This window comes from Acanthochromis polyacanthus, chromosome 11 (assembly GCF_021347895.1).
Source record: "Acanthochromis polyacanthus isolate Apoly-LR-REF ecotype Palm Island chromosome 11, KAUST_Apoly_ChrSc, whole genome shotgun sequence".
NCBI lineage: Eukaryota > Metazoa > Chordata > Actinopteri > Pomacentridae > Acanthochromis > Acanthochromis polyacanthus.
In genome coordinates, this window is record NC_067123.1 from 38644335 (window position 1) to 38668567 (window position 24233).

The 24233-nt window shown below is 37.9% G+C and overlaps 2 protein-coding genes and 1 long non-coding RNA gene across 3 annotated transcripts in view; 2 read left to right on the top strand and 1 right to left on the bottom strand.

Moving 5' to 3' along the window:
- Nucleotides 1-24233, top strand: part of rps5 (ribosomal protein S5) — a 256311-nt gene that overhangs the window by 209158 nt on the left and 22920 nt on the right. The gene's annotated exons all lie outside the window — the stretch shown is intronic.
- cratb (carnitine O-acetyltransferase b) lies at nucleotides 610-21715 on the top strand. The gene is made up of 15 exons (XM_051955779.1): nucleotides 610-987; nucleotides 1302-1526; nucleotides 2563-2681; nucleotides 5684-5737; nucleotides 8019-8184; nucleotides 9836-10010; nucleotides 10568-10658; nucleotides 12598-12685; nucleotides 12766-12866; nucleotides 14037-14156; nucleotides 15870-15992; nucleotides 17342-17477; nucleotides 17560-17622; nucleotides 18557-18694; nucleotides 21001-21715. The coding sequence occupies exons 1-15, from the start codon at nucleotides 937-939 to the stop codon at nucleotides 21202-21204; spliced, it is 1854 nt and encodes a 617-aa protein (XP_051811739.1). The 5' UTR covers nucleotides 610-936; the 3' UTR covers nucleotides 21205-21715.
- Nucleotides 14439-15331, bottom strand: LOC127536162 (uncharacterized). Its single transcript, XR_007945152.1, has 2 exons — nucleotides 15191-15331; nucleotides 14439-14483 (listed from the first exon to the last, which is right to left on the bottom strand). It is a non-coding gene; the product is annotated as an uncharacterized LOC127536162 (long non-coding RNA).

A 24233-nucleotide genomic window follows, 5' to 3' on the forward strand; every position in this document is an offset into this window, starting at 1 on the left:
TTTCTATTTTTAAAACCAACATTGTTGTGAGCAAAAAGTTGTCAAAAAATACTATAAATAAAATGATATGGCTTTTTTTTTAAAAAAAAAACATCTTTTTGTGGATTTTGATAAAGAAGTTAATAAACATCACTTTTCAAGAACCATCTGCCAGAGAAGTCCGGCTGGTTTCTACTCAGTTAATTAATTACAAGCCTCTAATTAATTGGAGAGAATTTTTCTTAATTGTCTCACCACCAAATGTATATATGTGTGTGTGTGTGTGTGTGTGTGTGTGTGTGTGTGTGTGTGTGTGTGTGTGTGTGTGTGTGTGTGTGTGTGTGTGTGTGTGTGTGTGTAACATCCATGTAACACCACTGTTTTCTTTTTTTAAAATCTCTCAGAAGCGGAGGCACTGCGGGGTTAAAGGGGGTTTTTATTTTGTAATTATTTATTTTCTTTAACCATCTGGGTCCCTCTGTTTTTGTTTCTAAGCAACAGGTCTCCTATTAAACTCATAACTTTATTTAAACCCGTACTGTTTGTCCTGGGATGTCCTCTAGTGTTGAAACAGCGGCGCCCTTCGGTCAGACTCGGTACTGCACGCACGGTTTCGCGGTCACGTTGCTGTTGACGGAAACGGTGTTACGTCAGCACGCGTGCAGCCTGCAGTACGTGAGTGTTTGCATGCTTGCTGCGCGGAGAAACAAACTCAGAAGGGGTCTCAGAGTTCTTTTCTGTTTACCTTTGGCCCTGGAACTCAGATGATCGGAGTTTAGCCGGGAATCGAGCGATGCGGACGGTCTCCGCCACCCCTGCAGCCGTGGCTGGAGCTCCGGCCTTCGAGTAGCAGACTGGTCCGTGCAACGCTGCCAAACGTCTCAAGGAAATCAAGTCGAAGCTGGTTTGTTTTAACACCATATATGCAACACAGGGTGTATTTCTGACTGTGGAAGCATGATTTTGAGGAAACTCCAGTCCGGCGGCTGCAGGACGTGGCTGTCCCGGGTGAGTTTAGAGTCCAACTAAAGAGATTTACTGCTAATCTGATGGAATTCCTGCTCAGATAGAGAGTGCATTTATCATAACAAAGAATCTGTAGCGGGAGTAAGAAGCAGCAGATTTTGTCTTTCACACTTCCTATTTTACTGTCTGTGGTCGCGCCCTGCTTTCTGTTGGCTTTGGGTCAAACTGAGCTGCTCTGACATGTTCCTGGAGCTGCTCTGTAGTTAAACTCCTCATTACAGTTCATCAGACCTCCACAGCACTAAAATGTTCCTGTAGATCCTGCAGGAACCTCACTGTTCTCCCTCCTGCTGCAGGTTTCTCTGAGGCCGGAGGTGTGCTTCTTCTCCTCGGTTCCTCCCCAGCCGGTCCCCCCTCTGGCCCAGACCCTGCAGGGCTACCTGAGGGCCCTGGAGCCCCTGCTGCCCCCCGAGGAGCTCGCCCACACCCGCAGGATCGTGCAGGAGTTCGGTCGGCCGGGCGGTCTGGGCTCCAAGCTGCAGGGGACTCTGGAGAGGAGGGCCAAGCTGTCCAAGAACTGGGTGTGTTTCTGCTATCAGTGTGAGAGGGAGGCAGATGTTGGATGGGAGGGCAGAGAAATGTTAAAAATACTGAGCCTCAAAGCAAAACAGCCTGATTCTCACCTCCTATAGGCGCATCACGTCACTCTTATTCATAAACAATTCATTTAAAGCCTCGGTGGTTGTTCCAAGAGGCTTTCAAATTTCCAGTTACTGCATTTTATGATTAGCTTCATTAGGGTCCGAGCACTGAATGAGGGAAAGACCCTATTATACATATATGTATGTATATATATATGTACTCTTTTGTAATACAAGAATTTCTTCTTTTTTACCGACTTTTGAATCGCAAATTTGAAAGTCTAAAACTACTCAAAAATATGCGAACACATCAGGACAAGCGAAAAATGTTATATTTTAGGGGAACTGCATAGGTGTGGCTCAATAGCGCCCCCTGGAACGCCAAGACACACAAAAACTCTATGGCAAACATGCCCAAAACGCAACAGGAAGTCGGCCATTTTGAATTACGTGTCATATTTTGGACAATTTTGGACCACATTAGCAACATTTTGCCATGAAACAGCCTGTACATGCTTCAGTCTGCCTCAGACTTTACATGTTTGATCAGAGCCCAACTCTCATCACATCCATAGGTCAATATACAGTTTCAGTAACAGCGCCACCTGGTGGATAGGCAAGAAATGCTCTATAACTAGCCTGCAAATGCTTCAATCTGTCTCAAACTTTACGTGTATGATCAGAGTCTGGACCTGATTAATTCCACAAACCGACATACAGTCACACTGATAGCGCCACCTGGTGGACATGCTTGGATTCACTGACCGGCAAGAATGCAAGGACCCGTTGTTTGCAGCTTTCATTTTTATTATTATTATTATAAACTATGGATATTTAATATTATATCTTTTCATGACTGTCCTCTTCTTTATATTTAAACTCACTCGTGTTCAAAGATTATTTGATCTGCTGTCATTTATCAGTGTGATTTTGTTTCCTGTTGCGTTCGGGGCTGATTCGTGTGTTCGTGCTGCAGATCTCGGACCGCTGGGTGCAGTGGGCGTACCTGGAGAGCCGACAGCCGCTGCCAGTGCACTCGAACCCGGCCATCTCTCTGCCCAGGAGGGACTACAACGACTGGAGGAGCCAGCTGGTGTGAGTCCAGACATGCTGATGTAGTGAAGCAGGAGGACGTTTAATATTAGCTCTGGAAGTTTCTGCCTACAGAGAAGATAAAACAGTCTGTCTGCTGCTTGTTTGATTCCAATAGTCACCAGTTAATAGTCATTTTATACATGTTTGGGAAAAATCTGGCATCAAAACTGATATTTGGCTTTCAGTGACCTCCATGTTTTTCATCACCTCATCCTAAATCTAATTTTTCAGAATATAATATGTCAAATTCATCTTAGTTCAGGTTCCACATTCAGTCCAATCTGATCTCCAGTGTTCAGGAAAATCACAGCATAATAATGTATAAATACCCACAACTTCTAATGTTTCCTTTGTTTTAAAGCAAAAAAAATACATTTGGTCCACATGTACAAAGGAGCATAACGTTTGGTCACAGCTATCTGGAACGGAACGATGCAGTATTTTACTGTAGGATAAAAACGGCAAAGTCTGACAAAAAAACAACAAAAACAAGACAGAATATTGCAAGAATGAGACACAATGTGACAAAAACGAGAACAAAATGACAAAAAATAAGACAAACGACACAAAAAGCGACAAGAAATTTGACCAAAAAAAGTTTTAAGTGCCAAAAAACTGGACAAACGACAAAAATCTGACAAAAAATGACAAAAGCGAGAAACAAAACGACAAAAACATGAGACAAACTGCCAAAGTCAGACAACAAACAACAAATAAAGCAAAACACAAAGTGACAAAAATAAGACAAAAAACTCAAACTTGAGACAAACGACAAAAGTCAGACAAAAAAATGACGAAAGCGAGAAACAAAACGACAAAAACATGAGACAAACTGGAAAAGTCAGACAAAAACAACAAATAAAGCAAAACACAAAATGACAAAATTAGGAAAAAAACTCAAACGAGACAAAAAGGAAACGGACGACAAAAACGTGAGACAAACGACAAAAGTCAGACAAAAAACCAAGACAAAATGTTACAAAAATGAGACATAAAGTGACAAAAATAAGACAAAACAAACAAATGAGACAAAAAGGAAACACAAAATGATAAAAACGAGAAACAAAGCGACAAAAAAAGACAAACGACACAAAAAGAGACAAGAAATTTGACAAAAAAAAGTTTTAAAAGTGCCAAAAAACTGGACAAACGACAAAAATCTGACAAAAAATGACAAAAGCGAGAAACAAAATGACAAAAACATGAGACAAACTGCAAAAGTCAGACAACAAAACAACAAATAAAGCAAAACACAAAGTGACAAAAATAAGACAAAAAACTCAAACTTGAGACAAACTGCAAAAGTCAGACAAAAACAACAAATAAAGCAAAACACAAAATGACAAAATTAGGAAAAAAAACTCAAACGAGACAAAAAGGAAACGGACGACAAAAACGTGAGACAAACGACAAAAGTCAGACAAAAAAGTTTTAGAAGTGCCAAAAAACTGGACAAACGACAAAAACATGAGACAAACTGCAAAAGTCAGACAAAAACAACAAATAAAGCAAAACACAAAATGACAAAATTAGGAAAAAAACTCAAACGAGACAAAAAGGAAACGGACGACAAAAACGTGAGACAAACGACAAAAGTCAGACAAAAAAGTTTTAGAAGTGCCAAAAAACTGGACAAACGACAAAAACATGAGACAAACTGCAAAAGTCAGACAACAAACAACAAATAAAGCAAAACACAAAATGACAAAATTAGGACAAAAAACTCAAACGTGAGACAAACGACAAAAGTCAGACAAAAAAACAAGACAAAATGTTACAAGAATGCGACACAATGTGACAAAAACGAGGACAAAACGACAAAAATAAGACAAACGACACAAAAAGAGACAATCTGACAAAAAAGTTTTAGAAGTGCCAAAAAACTGGACAAACGACAAAAACATGAGACAAACTGCAAAAGTCAGACAACAAACAACAAATAAAGCAAAACACAAAATGACAAAATTAGGACAAAAAACTCAAACGAGACAAAAAGGAAAGGGACGACAAAAACGTGAGACAAACGACAAAAGTCAGACAAAAAAACAAGACAAAATGTTACAAAAATGAGACATAAAGTGACAAAAAGTAAGACAAAACACACAAATGAGACAAAAAGGAATCACAAAGTGATAAAAACGAGAAACAAAATGACAAAAGTCAGACAAAAAGCAACAAAAACAAGACAAAACATGACAAAAACGAGACACAAAACAACTTGTCATGGTCTAGAAGTTATTTTAAATTTATAGTTTTACTAATTTAAAATCTGCAGTTAATGTCTTCTCTGTGATTTTTAAACTTTGAGGGCCGGATTGGACCCTCTGGAGGACCTCTTTTGGACCACGGGCCTCATGTTGGACACCCCTGCAGTACACCATTATAAGATGCTTCCAACAGGCTGCAGACTGATAGAAAACTTCCTCTTTCCGTCATCTTTACTCGTTGAATCGTGTTTTCTGTGCCGTCGTCGAGCAGAAACACCGTGTTTATTTTAGTGTCTCTGTGTTCTCGTCCACTCATGATCCACATGCTCAGCTGTTCATTGTGTAAATCAATCCGCTGTTTGCATTTCAACGGCTTTCTGCTCTTTGTGCTGCTCTAACAGCTGGTTCCTGTACAGTTAAAGCAAAAAAAAAGGGTCTGCTTTGGTGGAATTACTGGAAATTAGCACCAGAAACACCACGGAACACACTTCTTAGGTGTGCAGTGTTGAGTTTATAAGATATTTGACTGATATGTGATATTTTCCTGCTCAGAATAGATTTATGGGGGGAGGCTATACACAGCAGAAAGCATCATCAGTCCTTATATAATATAGAAAATCAGGCTGTGTCGCCTTATTTAGCAGAAATCTGTACGTCTTCCTGGTATCTCTGACCGTTTGATGAACCATTGGTCCTGCCAGAAAGTCTTTAGGTTCCTCTGTGCCTGATAAAAAAAAATGTTTATTGTGCAGTTTTAGTTTAAATAACAATAAAAATGTGTTTGTTTCCACTCAGGTTTGCATCTAAACTGATAGCAGCCGTCCTGGACTTCAAAGCCAAAATCAACACGTAAGTCTATGAATTTCTATCCGTCCGTCCGTCTATCTACTTTGACACGTCATTAAAATTGAATATTAATAATAATACACACTCACACTGATGCCACCATGCAGTAAATAAATGCTTCATTTTCAGTTTTCTACCTTTTTTTTGGGTTGTTTTTTCTTCTTTAGTTACACAGAGTTTGCGGTATATGTCCATCCCTGATCAACTTTAATCATTTTAATGTGAATTTAAGCAGCATTTTTTACGTTTAGCTCATTTTAACTACATTATTCCAGTGCTGGGCTGTTTTATTTCAGCACTAATAAGTGTTAGAAGGACCTTTCTTTCTATGACTAAGTCCAAAGAGACCAACAAAGATGTTTTAAAAATATATTTTAGGAAGGACTGTCAGACTATTTTAACTTTTTATTCTAAAATGAAACCTTTAATAGTACAATTTCAATCTTAAATAACTTGATAAAATGAAGCTTTTGGAAGCTCAGTATCAATAATAATCTGTAAAATATGGAAAATGAGTAGAAACTAGTGAAAAGAGTGGAGTAAAAAGCAGAGAACTATGAGTATAAAGTTCTATAAAATAGGAATATTAGACTCCAGGCTGAATTAAATCCATAGTTAGTGATCTGTAGTGATTAATGCAGTAAAATGCAGTAACTCCATTACAAGCAAACTAAACCAGCGTCTGATAATAACCTGCTGTGACAATGAGAGTTGTTTTTATTTGTAACAGGACTCTGGCTTCATTTACTGCCTCCGTTACCCTCTGGGGGCATTTTAACTTTCACCATCGTCTATTTTGAGCCGCATCCTTTGACCCGGCTGGCGTTTCTCTGCATGAACTGAATCTATATTTATCTAACTGTAACCGTATCTGCAGACTGTTTGCTTTCAGTCTGAGCAGCAGTTTAGCTTTTAGCTGCTTTCCTGTGTTTTTCTCTACTTTGTTTCTCATTTAATCACTTTGTGTTGTTTTGCTACTTTACTTTTCAAATAGTAAAGTAAAAGGTAAAGTATAGTATTATTTTTTGATGACTTAGCAAAGGACAGAAAGTTCTTTATGTGCTGAGAACATTTTTCAAACAACAAAAGCTGCTCAATAAGTTGCAGACATTCATAGAAAGGCAGAGAAGTCTCATTAAAAAAGATTGTTTTCCTTTTGTGTCTTGTATTTTTTTGTTTTGTGTCTCGTTTTCTATCTTGGTTTTGCCATTGTGTCTCACTTTTGTCATTTTCTGTCTCGTTTGTGTTGTCTTGTGTCTCATTTTTGTTTATTTTGTATCTATTTTTTGTCATTTTGTGTCTTGTCGTATTGTGCTTCTTTTTTTGTCTCATGTAATTTTGTGTCTCGTTTTGTCATTTTCTGACTCAGTTTTGTTGTGTGTCTCATTTTGTCAATTTCTATCTTGTTTTTGTCACTTTGTGCCTATTTTTTTGTCATTCTGTGTCTCATTTGTGTCGTCTTGTGTCTCGTTTTGTCATTTTGTGTCTTGTTTTTGTCATTTTGTGTCTCATTTGTGTCGTCTTGTGTCTTGTTTTGTCATTCTGTGTCTTGTTTTTGTCATTTTGTGTCTCGTTTTGATATTTTGTGTCTCGTTTTGATATTTTGTGTCTCGTTTTTGATATTTTGTGTTTCGTTTTGTCATTTTGTGTCTCGTTTTTGTCATTTTGTGTCTTGTTTTTGACATTTTCTGTCTTGTTTTTGTCGTTTTGTGTTTCATTTTGTCATTTTCTGTCTCGTTTTTGTCATTTTCGTGTCTAGTTTTTGACATTTTGTATCTCTGTTTTGTCATTTTGTGTCTTGTTTTTGACATTTTGTGTTTCGTTTTGTCATTTTGTGTCTCGTTTTTGTCATTTTGTGTCTTGTTTTTGACATTTTCTGTCTTGTTTTTGTCATTTTGTGTTTCATTTTGTCATTTTCTGTCTCGTTTTTGTCATTTTCGTGTCTAGTTTTTGACATTTTGTATCTCTGTTTTGTCATTTTGTGTCTTGTTTTTGACATTTTGTGTCTCGTTTTTGTCATTTTATGTCTCCTTTTTGATATTTTGTGTCTCGTTTTGTCATTTTGTGTCTCGTTTTTGTCATTTTCTGTCTTGTTTTTGACATTTTGGGTCTCGTTTTTGTCATTTTCTGTCTAGTTTTTGACATTTTGTGTTTCATTTTGTCATTTTATGTCTTGTTTTTGTCATTTTCGTGTCTCGGTTTTTGGTGCACGTATCCAGAACAATAGATTTGTCATAGAAACTGTGAATATTAACAGATACTCATGCTTTTCTTTCTCCATCAGAGGACAGCTGCCGGTGGAGTACATGCGAGGCATGCCTCTGTGCATGGAGCTCTACCCGCTGCTCTTCTCCTCCTGCAGGATTCCCGGTCCCAAACACGACTACATCGCCCACTACGGTCGATCCAGACGCGTGCCGACGCACATCACCGTCGTCAGGAACTACCAGGTGGGTTGTAGCGACACCTAGTGGACGACTCGGATGCTGTTGATGTTCTCTGGCTGAACAACGCAGCAGTCATGTCAGATCTTGTGCAGTCACACCTGCAGGTTTTTTTTCTTTGCTGCTTGTTTGTTACGTTTCTTAAGGACTAAACCAATTAGAGGCGAGCCAAGCCCTGTAAACACGAGTCACATGACCACAGAGTAAGCTCCCTGATTGGACGTCATGTTTTTGGCAGCAGGTCGTCCTGGAAGATTAGAGAAGAATGAAAACAAATCTGATCCGAGTGGTTTGACTTCAGATAAGCCTCATAGACCATCACCTGTTTATCTAGTCTACATATCAGATCCAAAACATGACAAATGGACGGTTCTGTCGATGTTTCTGTTCAAATTTTTACTGTGAACGTTGTTTTAAAGTATGTTTTGTGTTTGAAGTCGATGCTGTTGATGCACTGTTGTGTTGCAGTGAGGAAGACGTGACGGATTTTCAACTTTACAGCAGTCCTTGAACTAAGCATCTGTTATTTGTTGAGAGAAGACAACTAAATCTGAGCTTAAATTCATGATATTGCAGCAAAAACGATTAGTTTTAAATATGTCATTTAAAAATTCACCAAAAACAACTATTTTCACGAACCTGTTTCTGTAACCAGTTCTTGAAATTCCTTTGGGATTAATAAAGCATCTATCCATCCATCCATCCATCCATCCATCCATCCATCATCTATCCATCCATCCATTCATCATCTATCCATCATCTATCCATCCATCCATCATCCATCCATCCATCATTTATCCATCCATCCATCCATCCATCCATCATCTATCATCCATCCATCCATCATCTATCCATCATCTATCCATCCATCCATCATCCATCCATCATTTATCCATCTATCCATCCATCCATCCATCCATCCATCATCTATCCATCCATCATTTATCCATCTATCATCCATCATTTATCCATCTATCCATCCATCTATCATCCATCCATCCATCCATCCATCCATCATCTATCCATCCATCTATCATCCATCCATCCATCCATCCATCCATCATCTATCCATCCATCCATTCATCATCTATCCATCATCTATCCATCCATCCATCATCCATCCATCCATCATTTATCCATCCATCCATCCATCCATCCATCCATCATCTATCATCCATCCATCCATCATCTATCCATCATCTATCCATCCATCCATCATCCATCCATCATTTATCCATCTATCCATCCATCCATCCATCCATCCATCATCTATCCATCCATCATTTATCCATCTATCCATCCATCATTTATCCATCTATCCATCCATCTATCATCCATCCATCCATCCATCCATCATCTATCCATCCATCTATCATCCATCCATCCATCCATCCATCCATCATCTATCCACCATCCATCCATCCATCCATCATCCATCCATCCATCCATCTGTTAAAATGTTAAACCACTGTTGCTTCAGCTATGACCAACACATATTAGTCGACAAGAATTAAAGCAAATAAAAAAATCTAAAACATATGTAGCATGTAGAGCATTAGCATTCAACGTTTACTCACCGCTGGGTTGTTTGGACGATCTGTTAAGTGGGCTGAGGAAGGGATGGAAGTATTTCAAGCGTTTTCTCTCCGTCCGCTAGTTCTTCCAGCTGGACGTTTACAACAGCGACGGCTCTCGGATGACGGAGAGTCAGATTCACGCTCAGCTGTTGAGGATCAGATCTCAGTCCTGGAAGACGGACAAGGAGCCGATGGGAATCCTGACCAGCGAACACCGACACACCTGGGGAGAAGCGTACAACCGCCTGCTCAGAGGTAAACACCTGTCTGACAGGAGAATTACCTCTATTCAGTTAGATTATAGCACATTAGTGATGATCCGTGGGACGGTTCGTTGTTTTCTCAACGTTACTCAAAAACAGACGAATGGATTTGGATGAAATTTTCAGGAAAGGTCAGAAATGATAGGAGGACCACAACTGGACTTCTCTTGTAGGTTCTTGATGAGGTTCTCACGTCATTTTTGACCTTTCCTTAAAATTTTCATCCAAATCCGTCCGTCTGTTTTTGAGTAACGTTGCTGACAGACAGACGAACAGACGGACGGACAAACGTACGCCGATCACAGGCTGAAATACCCAAAATTTTCTAAAATTATCCCAATATTACAATAAATGTGTTTCGAACCAAAACAGTCCAGATATGCAGGTTTGTTAAATGTTTTTGTTTCACGTAAAATTAGCAGCTTTCTTGTCTTGGTAAATTTATCTAACTGTGTTTGTCGTGTGTCGACAGAACGGTGATTTTACATCAGAGCTGAGTCACTAAATCTGATGTCAAAACACTGAAACTCTCTTTTCTGTTTGTCTCAGACAAACTGAACCAGGACTCGGTGCGGCTCATCGAGACAGGACTTTTCTCTCTGTGTCTGGATTCTCCGGTCATGAGGATATCTGATGAAAAGTACGTACACATGCACACACACACACACACACACACACTTTTTTTTTGCCAAGAATTTACAGAAAAATAATTTTCCATTCAGCCAAAGCTGCATCTGAACTCTTATCTCTTATTTTACCTTTTATAATGTCTATTAATCGACATTATTTAGTTGAAATCTGTCCTCACTTTGACATGAAAGAGTCTTTTTGGTAAATTCTTGTGTTTTCCTGGCTGGATTCTCTCAGGCATTGCTGTGTTTGCTCAAGGAGTTGAGAAATCCTCTGTTCAGATACGATTGTGTCGTCTGTTGACGTTTGGTTTAAACGTTCAATTGTGACTTCCTCCGTTTATCCTGCTGCTTTATGTTGGCAGATTTATATCTTAAGTCTGAGATGCGTTTATAGTTTATGTCTGAGATCTGGAATAATTAGTTTATTCTCTCTTTTTTACCCCAAGACCCATCAGACTTCTGAACTCAAAACAACACAGTGTCACTTTGAACCCTCGTGTCGTCCTGAGGGTCAGATTGACTCATTTTAAAGTCTGAAAATGTGGACAAAAAAAAATACTTTCACAGTAAAACTTCTGATGTCCACATTTTCAACATTTTTGGGAAATTTTTGAACATTTTTGGTGGAAAAAAAGAAATGTTAAAAATGTTTCTTTAGCGAAATTTGCTGGATTTTGGTTATTTTATGAGAATGTTCTTAAAGAAAATATTAGAAGTTTGACTGATAAATATGTAATCACTTTAGATATTTTTAGGATTTTTTTTGGATGATTTTTACTCATTTTTTAAAAATATTTACAAGAATTTTCGTGCCAAATTTGCAGGATTTAAAAAAAAAAAGGGAAAAAGGGAAACTTTTCAAGAATTATTGGAATTTTCTTCGTGAAGGTTTTGTAAATTTTAGGAAATTTGGGGAATTTTTTCATTGATTTTTTTTCAGACAAGGAAACAATATTTTTTGTTAAATATTTTTTGTAAATGAAGCCAACAGGAGGATTTATAACGCTGCTTCTCTCCACCGTATTTATTCTATTTTATTGTTTTGTTTTATCTCATTACTTCTTATCTTGGCTTTTTTGCAAATGTTGGAATTCATAATATTGGGTTGTTTTATTTGTACATTTAATTTTATTATTTATTGTTGTTAATTTAGCTTATTTTAATGCAGCTGCTTATATTTTCGTCATGCCCCTGTGTATGATGACAGTAAAGCTTTCTATTCTATTCTATTCGATTCTATTCTATGCTAATCTATGCTAATCTATCCTGTTCTGTTCTATTCTATTCTGTTCTATTGTATTCTATTCTGTTCAGTTCTATTCTATGCTATTCTATCCTGTTCTATTCTGTTCTATTGTATTGTATTCTATTCTATCCTGTTATATTCTATGCTAATCTATCCTGTTCTGTTCTATTCTATTCTGTTCTGTTCTGTTCTATTCTATCCTGTTCTATTCTGTTCTATTGTATTCTATTCTATCCTGTTCTATTCTATGCTAATCTATCCTGTTCTGTTCTATTCTATTCTGTTCTGTTCTATTCTATCCTGTTCTATTATATTGTATTCTATTCTTTCCTGTTCTATTATTTTCTATTCTGTCCTGTCCTGTCCTGTCCTATTCTATTCTATTCTATTCTATTCTATTCTATTCTATTCTATTCTATTCTATTCTATTCTATTCTATCCTGTTCTGTTCTATTCTATCCTGTTCTATTCTATTCTATCCTGTTCTTTTCTATGCTAATCTATCCTGTTCTCTTCTATTCTATTCTGTTCTATTCTGTTCTATTCTATGCTATGCTATGCTATGCTATTCTATTCTATTCTATTCTATTCTATTCTATTCTATTCTATTCTATTCTGTCCTGTCCTGTCCTGTCCTGTCCTGTCCTGTCCTGTCCTGTCCTGTTCTACTAGTCTGATGTTCTTCTACCTTTGATTGACAGGTACGCCAGCCGTAAAGCAGCTCAGATTCTGCATGGAGGCGGGACGTTCTCCAACAGCGGGAACCGTTGGTTTGATAAAACTCTGCAGGTGAGAATAATCACATAGAACTAAACATGGTTGCTTTATCTCAGTAGAACCTCGTCTGATCGTCGTCTGTGTTTGTCCAGTTTGTGGTGGGGGAGGACGGCTCCTGGGGTCTGCTGTACGAACAGGCCACAGCAGAAGGTCCTCCCATAGCGACGCTGCTGCATCACATCCTGGAGTACTGGTGAGACGGAGGGTTGAAATGAAGCGACACGATCAGCGTCCTCTGTGGGGTTTACGTCTGAATTTTACAACAGACAGACAAGAAAAAACAGTCCAACAAATCTCATTAACTCGGGGTTCATTCCATTTAAATACCAGAAAGAAATGGATTCATGTCTTCTTTACATTGTTATAGCAGCGCTTTTGTGGTCTTTTTAACCCGCCTGTTTGTCCTCATTTACGGGCACCAAAAAATATCTAAAGTGATTCCATATATATCAGTAAAACTTTTAATATTTTCCTGAAGAACATTCACAAAAAAATCAACCAACAAAAATTGATTTTTTTTGTGAATGTTCTTAAGACACATTTTTAATATTTCTTTTTTTTCCACCAAAAAATGTCCCAAAAATGTTGAAAATGTAGAGATCAATGTGAGATCAAAACAAAACAATAAAATAGAATAAATACAGGGGCGATAAGCAGCGTTATAAATCCTCCTGTTGTCTTCATTTAGAAAAACAAAAAAAATTGTTTCCTTCTCTGAAAAAAAATTCCAGAAATTCAATGAAAAAAATTCCCCAAATTTCCTAAAATTTACAAAACCTTCAGGAAGAAAATTCCAATAATTCCTGAAAAGTTTCCCTTAAAAATTTTAGGAAAAAAATCTAAAAATCCCCCAAATTTAGCAAGAAAATTCTTGTAAATATTTTTTAAAAAATGAGTAAAAATCTTCCAAAAAAAATCCTAAAAATATCTAAAGCTGTTACATATTCATCAGTCAAACTTCTAATATTTTCTTTAAGAACATTCACATAAAATAACCAAAATCCAGCGAATTTCGCTTAAGAAACATTTTGAACATTTCTTTTTGTCCACCAAAGATGTTCAAAAATTTCCCAAAAAATGTTGAAAATGTGGACATCAGAAGTTTCACTGTGAAAATACATTTTTTTCCCACATTTTCAGACTTTAAACCGAGTCAGTTTGGACCCGCAGGACGACACGAGGGTTAAATAATTAGACACGTTTTTTTTAATCACGTCCCACCGCTTATAAACACATTTAGCTGAATTGCACAGTCATTCCTCCCAGTGAAGAAACGGATAATTAACATGTGAAAGTCGGTGAGTTTCAGGTGGAGACGGCTGCATTTCTGCTTTACATTTGTGTTTTTTTTTCTTGGCTGCAGTGAGAAACCGGACCCAAAGAGAGCCCCGCTGGTCCCGCTGCCGATGCCCAAGAAGCTCTACTTCCACATCGACCGGGAAATCAAGAGGGACATCGAACACGCCAAGCAGAACCTCGACATGTAGGAGCTCGGTTTCCTCCTCTTAGCTCCGGCCTCAGTGGCAGTAAAGCAGCAGAGCAGTTAGCCACAGGAGAGTAAACACATTTATCTCCTCTGTTTATGTAACCTTGATGGAAATGATACGCTCTTTGTGTTCAGTCCTGACCTCAACCTAAACAGTTAAAGTCTGAGTGGAGCTTTGTCTTCTTCTGCTCTGTGGATTTAAGCCGGACAGAAGTTCCTCCGTTCAGAACATCTGCTAGAATTAGAGTGTCTTAAAGCAAATGATATTTTTAACAGCAGTGTTTTACTTTATTCGTTGCTTTGAGTGTCATTTTTGTCATTTCACTTTTTTTGTCTCGCTTGTGTTCAGTCTATTTTTTTGTCATTTTGTTTCTAGATATTTTTTCTTTTTTTTGTTGCTTTCCAACTTTTTTGTCATAGTTTTTGTCTTTTTTGTTTTGTTTCGTGTTTTTTGTCTCGTTTTTGTCATTTTGTTTCTAGATATTTTCTTTTTTATGTCGCTTTCCAACTTTTTTGTCAAAGTTTTTGTCTTTTTTGTTTTGTTTCGTGTTTTTTGTCTCGTTTTTGTCATTTTGTTTCTAGATATTTTCTTTTTTGTCGCTTTCCAACTTTTTTGTCAAAGTTTTTGTCTTTTTTGTTTTGTTTCGTGTTTTTTGTCTCGTTTTTGTCATTTTGTCTTTTTTTTTTTATCGCTTTCCAACTTTTTTGTCTCATTTTTGTGCTTTTCTGTTTCCTTTTTGTCTCGCTTGTGTTTGTCTTATTTTGTCATTCTTTGTTTTGCTTTATTTGTTGTTTTGTGTTTGATTTTTTTGTTTTTGTCTCGCTTCTGTCGTTCGTTTTTTGCCACTTTCTAAATTTGTTGTAGAATATTTTGTCTCTATTTGTTTTGTGTTGTCTAAATTTTTCATTTTGTTTCTCGCTTTTGTTGCTTTGTGTCGCATTATTTTTCTTATTTTTGTTGTTTTTTGTCTTTTTTGTCATTATGTCTTTTACTTTATTCGTTGCTTTGAGTGTCATTTTTGTCATTTCACTTTTTTTTGTCTCGCTTGTATTCAGTCTATTTTTTTGTCATTTTGTTTCTAGATATTTTGTCATTTTTTGTCGCTTTCCAACTTTTTTTGTCAAAGTTTTTGTCCTTTTTTGTCTCGTTTTTGTCGTTTTGTGTTTCCTTTTTGTCTCACTTGTGTTTATCTCATTTTGTCATTCTTTGTTTTGCTTTATTTGTTGTTTTGTGTGTGATTTTTTTGTTGTTTTTTGTCTCGCTTGTGTCGTTCGTTTTTTGTCACTTTCTAAATTTGTTGTCGAATTTTTTTGTCTCTTTTCTGTTTTGTGTTGTTTCAATTCTTTTCATTTTGTTTCTCACGTTTGTTGCTTTGTGTCTCAATTTTGCAATATTTTTTGTCTTTTTTGTCATTTTGTGTTTTGCTTTATTCGTTGTTTTGTGTATCATTTTTGTCGTACCACAAAAAAAATACATTTAGCATCATATCGCACAAACAAGAAGCCAATTTGTCAGTTGCTTTATAAATAGAATGAAGTTCTTTCTGAAGTAAACACACCAGATATTTGCTGGTTACATAAAGTTCTCTGATTCACATCACAGAGTATAATAAGCTCAGTATTTTTAACTCTAATCCCAACAAAACAGTTGGATTCATCATTTGTTGAATGTTAGAATCACTCTAACACGGTGGTGTGAACTTCCTGCAGACTGATCAACGACCTCGACGTCCACGTCTTCAACTTCGAGAGGTTCGGTAAAGAGCTTCCCAAGAAGCACAATCTGAGTCCAAACTCCTTCATCCAGGTGGCGCTGCAGCTCACCTACTACAGGTCAGTGGGGGATTCATGGGAGACGCTCACTGTTTGAAGGAGGAGGGGAAGATAAAGCAAAATAAAGTGGCGCATCATTATGAGAATATCATGTTCTGTTCATGTCATTATTAGAATTGTGAAACCTTAATAGTTCTGTGGAGCTTTTGAAGGGAAACATGACAAACCTAAGCTCTTAAATTCTTAAAATAAACCTGACATGGCGACTTAGATGGTCTGGGGTCCGTTCCAGCATCCAGACTTCCACACTATACAGCAGCTAAATGTTTCTTTTCACACCTTTCAAGCGAGACGATTTTCTGCAGACCGATCATCGTGCACACAGTAAATATTTACCTTTTATTTTTTTAATTAAAAGAAAGTGTCCTAAACAAATAAAATTACTTGTTATTGCTAAATATGTATTTACTTCTTATTTATTTATGTCTCAGCCTCTCCCTCTTTTCAAAGAAGCTTTTATTTTAGGTTTTTATTCTGTCTGTGCAGCCTGATGTTTGCTTCCAGTACAGCAGGAAAACATGTCCCAAAACACACTGTGTCACAAATATATATATAAAAAACAACCCAAATACAGAAAAAACAAGCATATACTATATTTTATAGATTTTTCAATATATATATCTATATGTATATTTACTAAGAAAACAGATTATACATATATTAGATTTTTTTCGTTATTTTTTGCTCATTTATACATGTTTGTTTCTTTTATTTTTAACTTTTTGCATACTTTTTTGCACTTTTAGATAGATAGTTCGACAGACGGAGCTATTATTTTTATATATTTTGGTCTTACAGAGTTAAACTTTGACTACCAAACGTTCCAGTTTGGTTTGTACTCTGTGAGGGAAGCTGCACTTAAAGCTAAAAGGAAAAAGCCTGTGATTTTGGAACGCAGTCTGAGCCTTCCTGGGAGCTCAGGACAGGACAGAAAACCTCCGTCTGGACGTCATCCAGGAGGCGTCAGGACCAGCTGCTGAAAACGACCTCCACCGGTTCTTTAAAGTAAATCTTCTGTGAGATTCGTCCAGATGCCTGAGCTCCTCGCCCTGTCTCTGAGCAGCAGGAGAAAACTCATAATGTCCCATTTTATCTGCAGTTTGAGAGAGTTGGAGCGTAGATCGGCTACTTTTCGGAGTTGGAGCGGCTTTTAACGGCAATATTTAACTCTCAAACCTTCCAAAGGTGTGAAAAACAACCTTAGATTGTCTATCTGAAGGTTGCTGTCTGCAGGAATGATGAGCAGGGACGATTTTCCCACTGAGAAGTCTCTTCATGGCAGCCAGAGAGAGTTTTTGTAGTTTTTTTTGCAAGTATGTCGGTTAATCCTTTCTCATCATTTCCCTCAGAGTTCACAACGAGGTGTGTCCTACCTTCGACATCGCCTCTCAGAGGATGTTTCGAGGAGGAAGGACGGAGTTCATCCGATCGCCCACCAATCAGGCGCTCAGATTCGTCCTGGCCTTCGATGATCCGAATGTGTCGGTGAGAAGTTTGTCCGCTGCAGCTAACAGGAGTTGTTCACTTTATAGCGTGGAGTAACAGTTTTTTTTTATTTACATCGCAGAGGGAAGCAAAGCTGGAGCTGTTCAGAGAAGCTGTGGATGCTTACACGGCTCTGACCAAGCAGGTAAACACTGGAAAAAAACAAGAAAAACCACACTCATTTTAAAGAACTTTTACCTTGAAATGAGTGGAAAAAAAATCTGCCAATAGAACAAGGAAAAATGGCTTGGTAAGATTTATTGAAATAAAATCTGATATTTAGAATATTGAGATTTTAAAATTAGCTGGGAAAATTTATTTTAAGCTCTATTTGACCAGGATTGTCAAGCTTAGGTGTCTTAACCCTCCTGTTGTCTGCATTTATGGCACCAAAAAATAGTGTTGCCTTCTCTGAAAAAAATCCAAAAATTCAGCAAAAAATTCCCCAAAATTTTCCGGAAGAGAATTCCTTAAAAGTTTCCCTTAAAAGTTTTTTTTAAATCCCCAAATTTGGCAAGAATTAAAAATTAAAAAGTAAAAAAAAAAAATCTAAAAATTGTAAATATTTTCAAAAAATTAATAGAAATCTTCCAAAAAAGAATCCTAAAAATATCTAAAGTGATTCCATATATGTCAGTAAAACTTCTCGTATTTTCTTTAAGAACATTCACACAAAAATCAACCAAAATCCAGCGAAATTCGCTGGATTTTGGTTGATTTTTTTGTGTGAATGTTCTTAAAGAAACATTTTTTTAACATTTCTTTTTTCCACCAAAAATTGTTCAAAAATTTCCCAAAAAGTTTTGAAAATGTGGAAGCTTTCACTGTGAATTTTTCTTTTTTCCCCACATTTTTAAACTTTAAAACGGGAAGACACGAGGATTAAAACGAGATAATTTCAAGATTGTTTGACTTAAGATATTTAAGATGCATTGTGTCTCCAGTTAAGAGAATTTATCTTAAGTGGGATGAGACATTCTGACTAAAAATAAGACAAACAGACTTGGTAAGATTGTGAGTTTTTGCGGTGAATGTTTTTTTTAACGAATGTGGTTGTGTTTCCATTTTCTCCTGTTCAGGCTCTGAAGGGACACGGCATAGATCGCCACCTGCTGGGGCTGAAGCTTCAGGCCATCGAGGAAGGACTGAGCATCCCCAAAGTCTTCATGGACACGGCGTACGGCCTGGCCACTCACTGGAAGATGCGCACGGGACAGGTGTGTGTTTGTCGGTCCTCCTGAAGGCGTTTGTGTTGTTCGTTTGTGATTCGGTGACTGGAATTTTCTGTCACTTGTTGTTTTTACACGTTTGCCGCCAACACGAGCGTTCTGGGAGTTTCCAGATGCTTTTATTCATGTGATTACAGTCACATTTGATGGTTGTATTCTTCAACTGTGTTCCTGACGGCATGTGATCGTTTTGTAAGTCACGTTCATGTCATAACATTTTTACAGCGTTATTACCACATGAAACACGCCGAGATTTCTCAACCTGGTGACTCACTCTTGGCTTATTTTATCAGTGCCCTTCAGTTCAACTCCACCACAACTTAAAATGATAAAATATGCACATTTAAAATGGTATTTGTTAGGGCTGGACCCGAATATCCGAATAGTCGTTCGCTACGGCGGTATCCGGATATTAATTTGGTATCCGAATATTCGCCCCCCTGGTCAGACGTTACCGGGCGGAAAGAATATACGGCGTTACCGTCTTCCCTCCGCCTTCGGCCCACTTCGGCTCATCCCGCCGTGTTCGGCTCATCTCTGCTCCTCCATTCGTGTTTCTTACCACCACCAGAATGGCCGGGTTGCTGCCGACTCTGACGTCACGCTTCACTTCGTTGCATAAACACAAGACAAGATGCTGAAGACCTCCGCTGTTTGGGAATTCTTCAGTTTAACTGAAGACAAAACGAAGGCAAAATTTGGACCCGGGAGACCAGACGAACGGATCCGAATATTCGGGCCGTCTCCGCCACAAGCCCCCCCAGACGTTACGGGGCGAAACGAATATCCAGATATTTGTCTTTAATAGGGCCCGAATGTTCGGAGGCCAGAAACCACTATTCGGGCCAGCCCAAGTATTTGTGAAATTTTAGATTGGTATACCAAGTGCTTTTTGAGATAATTTGTCTAAAAGTAGCCGGTCGACCCGCTTTCAGTGCATTTAAATTTGAAGCTACGTTTAAACAGCTATATCTCTGGAAATATTTACAATAATTATGGACCAAGGACTACAGATGGAAATTAGCATGATGCTAAATCTGGTGCAGCCATCTTTTTAATGTAACTGCACGCTGTCCTTTTTCAAATAAACAGAAAAAAAAAGTCTTGAATTTCCACTTCTATGTATCATCATGTCATTGATTCAGGATCTGCAGTATTAGACAATATTTAGCAAATGATGAAGAGGAAAGGTGCTCGAGCAAGGGGGGTAAACATGAGGCCTGTGGGCCAAAAGTGGTCCTCCAGAGGGTCCAATCCGGTCCTCAAAGTGTAAAAATTACAGAGAAGACATTAACTGCAGATTGTAAATTAGTAAATCTATAAATTTAAAATCATTTCTCGACCATGACAAGTTGTTTGATCATAAAGTAAAATATTACATTGTTTTTTTTGTCGTTTTGTGTCTCATTTTTGTAATATTTTGTCTTGTTTTTGTTGTTTTTTGTCGTGTTTTGTCTGACTTTTGTGTCATGTTTTTGTTGTTTTGTTTTTCCTTTCCGTCTCGCTTGTGTTTTTTTGTCTTTTGTCATTTTGGGTTTTGCTTTATTTGTTGTTTTATGTGGAGTTTTTGTCGTCTTGTGGGTTTTTTTTTTTTGTCTCATAGCTTTGTAATTTTTTTGTCGAATTTTTGTCTCTGTTTTGTTTCGTGTCATTTGCTAATTTTTTTGTCGTTTTGTGACTTGTCTTTTATTTTGTGTCTCATTTTTACATTATTTTGTCTTGTTTCTCTTGTTTTTATCTCATGTTTTTATCTTTTTGTTTCTCATTTTTTTGTTTTGTGTTTACTTTTTGTCTCGCTTGTGTTTTTTGTCTTATTTTTGTCATTTTGTTTTGCTGTAGTTGTAGCGTTGCGTAGCGTTTTGTATTTTTTGTCTCATTTTTGTTATTTTTCCATTTTTTGTTGCTTTGTAACTTGTTTGTCTAATTTTTTTCTCTTTTTTTTGTTTCATGTGTCGTTTGTCTAATTTTTTTGACGTTTTGCGGCTCAATTTTGGAATATTTTCTTGCTTTTGTTGCTTTTTTTTGGCCTCTTTTTATCTGACTTTTATCGTTTTGATCATGTAGTAAAAACCGGTCCGTCTACTGAAGACCAAACTGGGCTGAATGTGGAACCTGAACTAAAACCATTTTGACCCTCCTGTTCTAGAGCGTCTCCTTGGAGTACTCTGGTGTCTGTGGAGCTTTAAATTAGTCTTACTACCATCATGCACTTGGACAAACACAACCATGTGAATTCTAACTTGCACCTTCTCAGAAAAATGCTGCTAAACTCTCTCATCTTCTCGTCCCTCCAGGTGCCGGCCAACACCGACAGCGTCATGTGTTTCGGGCCTGTGGTTCCCGACGGTTACGCCGTCTGTTACAACCCCCAGGCCGACCACGTCCACTTCTCCGTCACCGCCTTCAACTGCTGCGAGGAAACCAACGCAGAAAATCTGGCTCGCACTCTGAAGGAAACCCTGTGCGAGCTGCAGGATCTGCTGCAGCCTCCTGTGTAGAGCCGCCGCTAAACAAAACACTATGTTCACGTCTTGATGATTTCGTTTTGTTTTTTTTTGTCACCACTTGTTACGCTTCACTTTATTCTGAAGGAGCCTAAAGACTGAACTCAGCGTCTCTGAGGTGCTTTTGATGCTTTTTCTGAAGCTTTTGGTGAAGATCTTTCTCTTATCTGCGGTCACGTTGTTTCATACGGTGGACTCTTCAAGGCGTCTGATGCTCCAGTGAATGAAAGCTAAAGCCAACCTGACACTCCAGCAATAATCAGAACCGACGTAAACAGACTGCACTCCTTTCTCAAGTCCTCACCAGTAGCCTTCTTTACCTTCTGCAGAGAATAAGTTTCATGTATTTTCAGGTCTTACAGATGTTTTGGATCCTGTTTGGTTGTTTTGTAGGTTAAAAAGTGTGTTTTTGAAGCGGACCAAAGAAAAGGAAGTTGGTTTTTGTGTCTCTGAGCTGGAAGCAGAAAGTGATTTTGGACTGTTTAATAAAGCCTGTGAGCACGTTCATCGTCTCAGTTCTTTGTGTGCGAGACAGCGATGAAGACGTGACGATTGATGAGCCTCAACATGAGCAGTGGTGGTGGGTTAAGCGTGGTTCTACAAATAAACAGCTGTGGTAAAAAGAATCTTAGAAAAGTAATACCTTAAAGACGACACACCGGGAAAAATTCCCCTCTCAAAACAAGAAAAAAAAAACAGATTTCAAGAAACTTTTACCTTGAAATAAGTGAAAAAATCTGCCAATAGAACAAGTGAAAAATGGCTTGAGAAGATTTCTTGAAATAAGATGTGATATTTAGAATATTAAGATCTCTGGAAAAACTTATTTTAAGCTGTATTTTACCAGGATTGTCAAGCTTCGGTGTCTTAAAATAAGCCAGATATGCTTAAAAAAAAAAGCAGTTTTCACTCTAACCTCCTAATTTGAGATGTCTTAACCCTCCTGCTGTCCTCATTTACAGGCACCAAAAAATATTGTTTCCTTGTCTGAAAACAATCCAAAAAAATCATCAAAAAATTTTCTGAAAATTTGCAAAATTTCAGGAAGAAAATTCCAATAATTCCTTAAAGGTTTCCCTTAAATGTTTTATTTTTTTTTAAAAATCCCCCGAATTTGGCAAGAATATTCTTGTAAATATTTTCAAAAATTTCCCAAAAATGTTGAAAATGTGGACATCAGAAGTTTCACTGTGAAAATATTTTTTTTTTCCACATTTTCAAACTTTAAAACGAGTCAATTTGTCTCATAAGACATAACAAAGGTTAAACTTACTTTGTTTTCTTGTAAAATTCAACTCAAAACAAGATCATTTCAAAATTGTTTGACTTGGCAAGATATTTAAAATGCGTTGTCTTAAAACAAGTTCCTCCATCTGCTGAAATGTCACTTAAGAGAATTTATCTTAAATCAAACGGGATGAGACATTTTGACTAAAAATAAGACAAATAGACTTGATAAGATTTAGAGTTTTTGCAGTGTACCTTAATTTAATTTTCAGAATATATAACACATGAGAGACTGAGCGTCCCAAAAGAAGTAAGAAAAACTCCATAAATGCATATCTGCAAACATTCTTGTTAAAAAATACCCCATGATTTCACACTTTGGCTGCAGGAAAACCCCCAGCGATGAAAACCAAGGCTTGTTAACATCTTGTTTTATTTGCTGGAAGACACGTGAGTGGAATAAGCAGTAAAGTCCATGACTGAATGTTTACAGTTTACTGATGACTCAACAGCAAAGACTTCTACAGTTTCATTAAGATGAGGAACTAATCCTGTCAGCTCACAGGCTCTTTCTGTTTCTGCATCGTTATCATTCTTCACAATCAGTTTCCTTTTCAAACACGTGTCTCAGTTACTTCAGTTTTACACTTCATAGTTTCTATCGTGTGTAGTCGTTTACTGCTGCTGAATTAAAAGATTGACAAATATCATGGTATATACACTGCTCAAAAGAATTAAAGGAACACTTTGAAAATACATCATATTTCAACACAGGGAAAAAACAAACTGGATCTTAGCATTGATATGGACTGGATAATGTGTTAGGAATGAAAAGTGCCACATTGTTTGATGGGAATGAAAACTATCAACCCCCCAGGAGGGCTAAATTCAAGACACCCCAAAATCAAAGTGAAAAACTGATGTGGCAGATTGGTCCATCTTTCTGAAATTCCTTGGCAGCAACTCAAAATGGTATTCAGTAGTTTGTATGGCCTCCATGTGCTTGTATTCATGACTGACGATGCCGGGACAAGCTCTGAATGAGACGATGGATGGTGTCCTGGGGTATCTCCTCCCAGAACTGGACCAGGGCATCGCTGAGCTCCTGGACAGTCTGAGGAGCAACCTGATGGTGTCTGATGGAACAAAACATAATGTTCCAAAGGCGTTCTATTGGATTCAGGTCAGGTGAGCATGGGGGCCAGCTAATGCTATCAGTTCCTTCATCCTCCAGGAACTGCATGAGTTCTCTTACCACATAAGACTGGGCATTGTCGTGCACCAGAAGGAATCCAGGACCACTGCACCAATGTAGGGTCTGACAATGGGTCAAAGGATTTCATCCTGATACCTAAAGGCAGTCAGAATGCCGTTGTCCAGCCTGTAGAGGTCTGTGCGTCCCTCCATGGATATGCCTCCCCACACCATCACTGACCCACCACCAAACCGGTCATGCTGAACAATGTTACAGGCAGCATAATGTTCTCCACGGCTTCTCCAGACCTTTTCATGTCTGTCACATGTGCTCAGGGTGAACCTGCTCTCATCTGTGAAAAGCACAGGACACCAGTGGTGGACCTGCCAGTTCCTGTGTTCTATGGCAAATGCCAGCCGAGCTCCACGGTGCCGGTCAGCGAGCACAGCGGGCACTAGAGGACGCTGGGCCCTCAGACCACTCTCATTTAATCTCTTTCTGATTGTTTGATCAGAGACATTCACACCAGTGGTCTGCTGGAGCTCATTTTGTAGAGCTTTTTCAGTGCTCATCCTGTTCCTCCTTGCACAAAGGAGCAGAT

Excerpts from the sequence above, each read along its gene's own strand:
- cratb (XM_051955779.1), top strand. The coding sequence starts at position 937 with ATGATTTTGAGGAAACTCCAGTCCGGCGGCTGCAGGACGTGGCTGTCC. Across the intron at positions 2,682-5,683 it reads GACTGGAGGAGCCAGCTGGT|GTTTGCATCTAAACTGATAG; the intron begins GTGAGTCCAGAC and ends GTTTCCACTCAG. Across the intron at positions 18,695-21,000 it reads GGAAGATGCGCACGGGACAG|GTGCCGGCCAACACCGACAG; the intron begins GTGTGTGTTTGT and ends TCGTCCCTCCAG.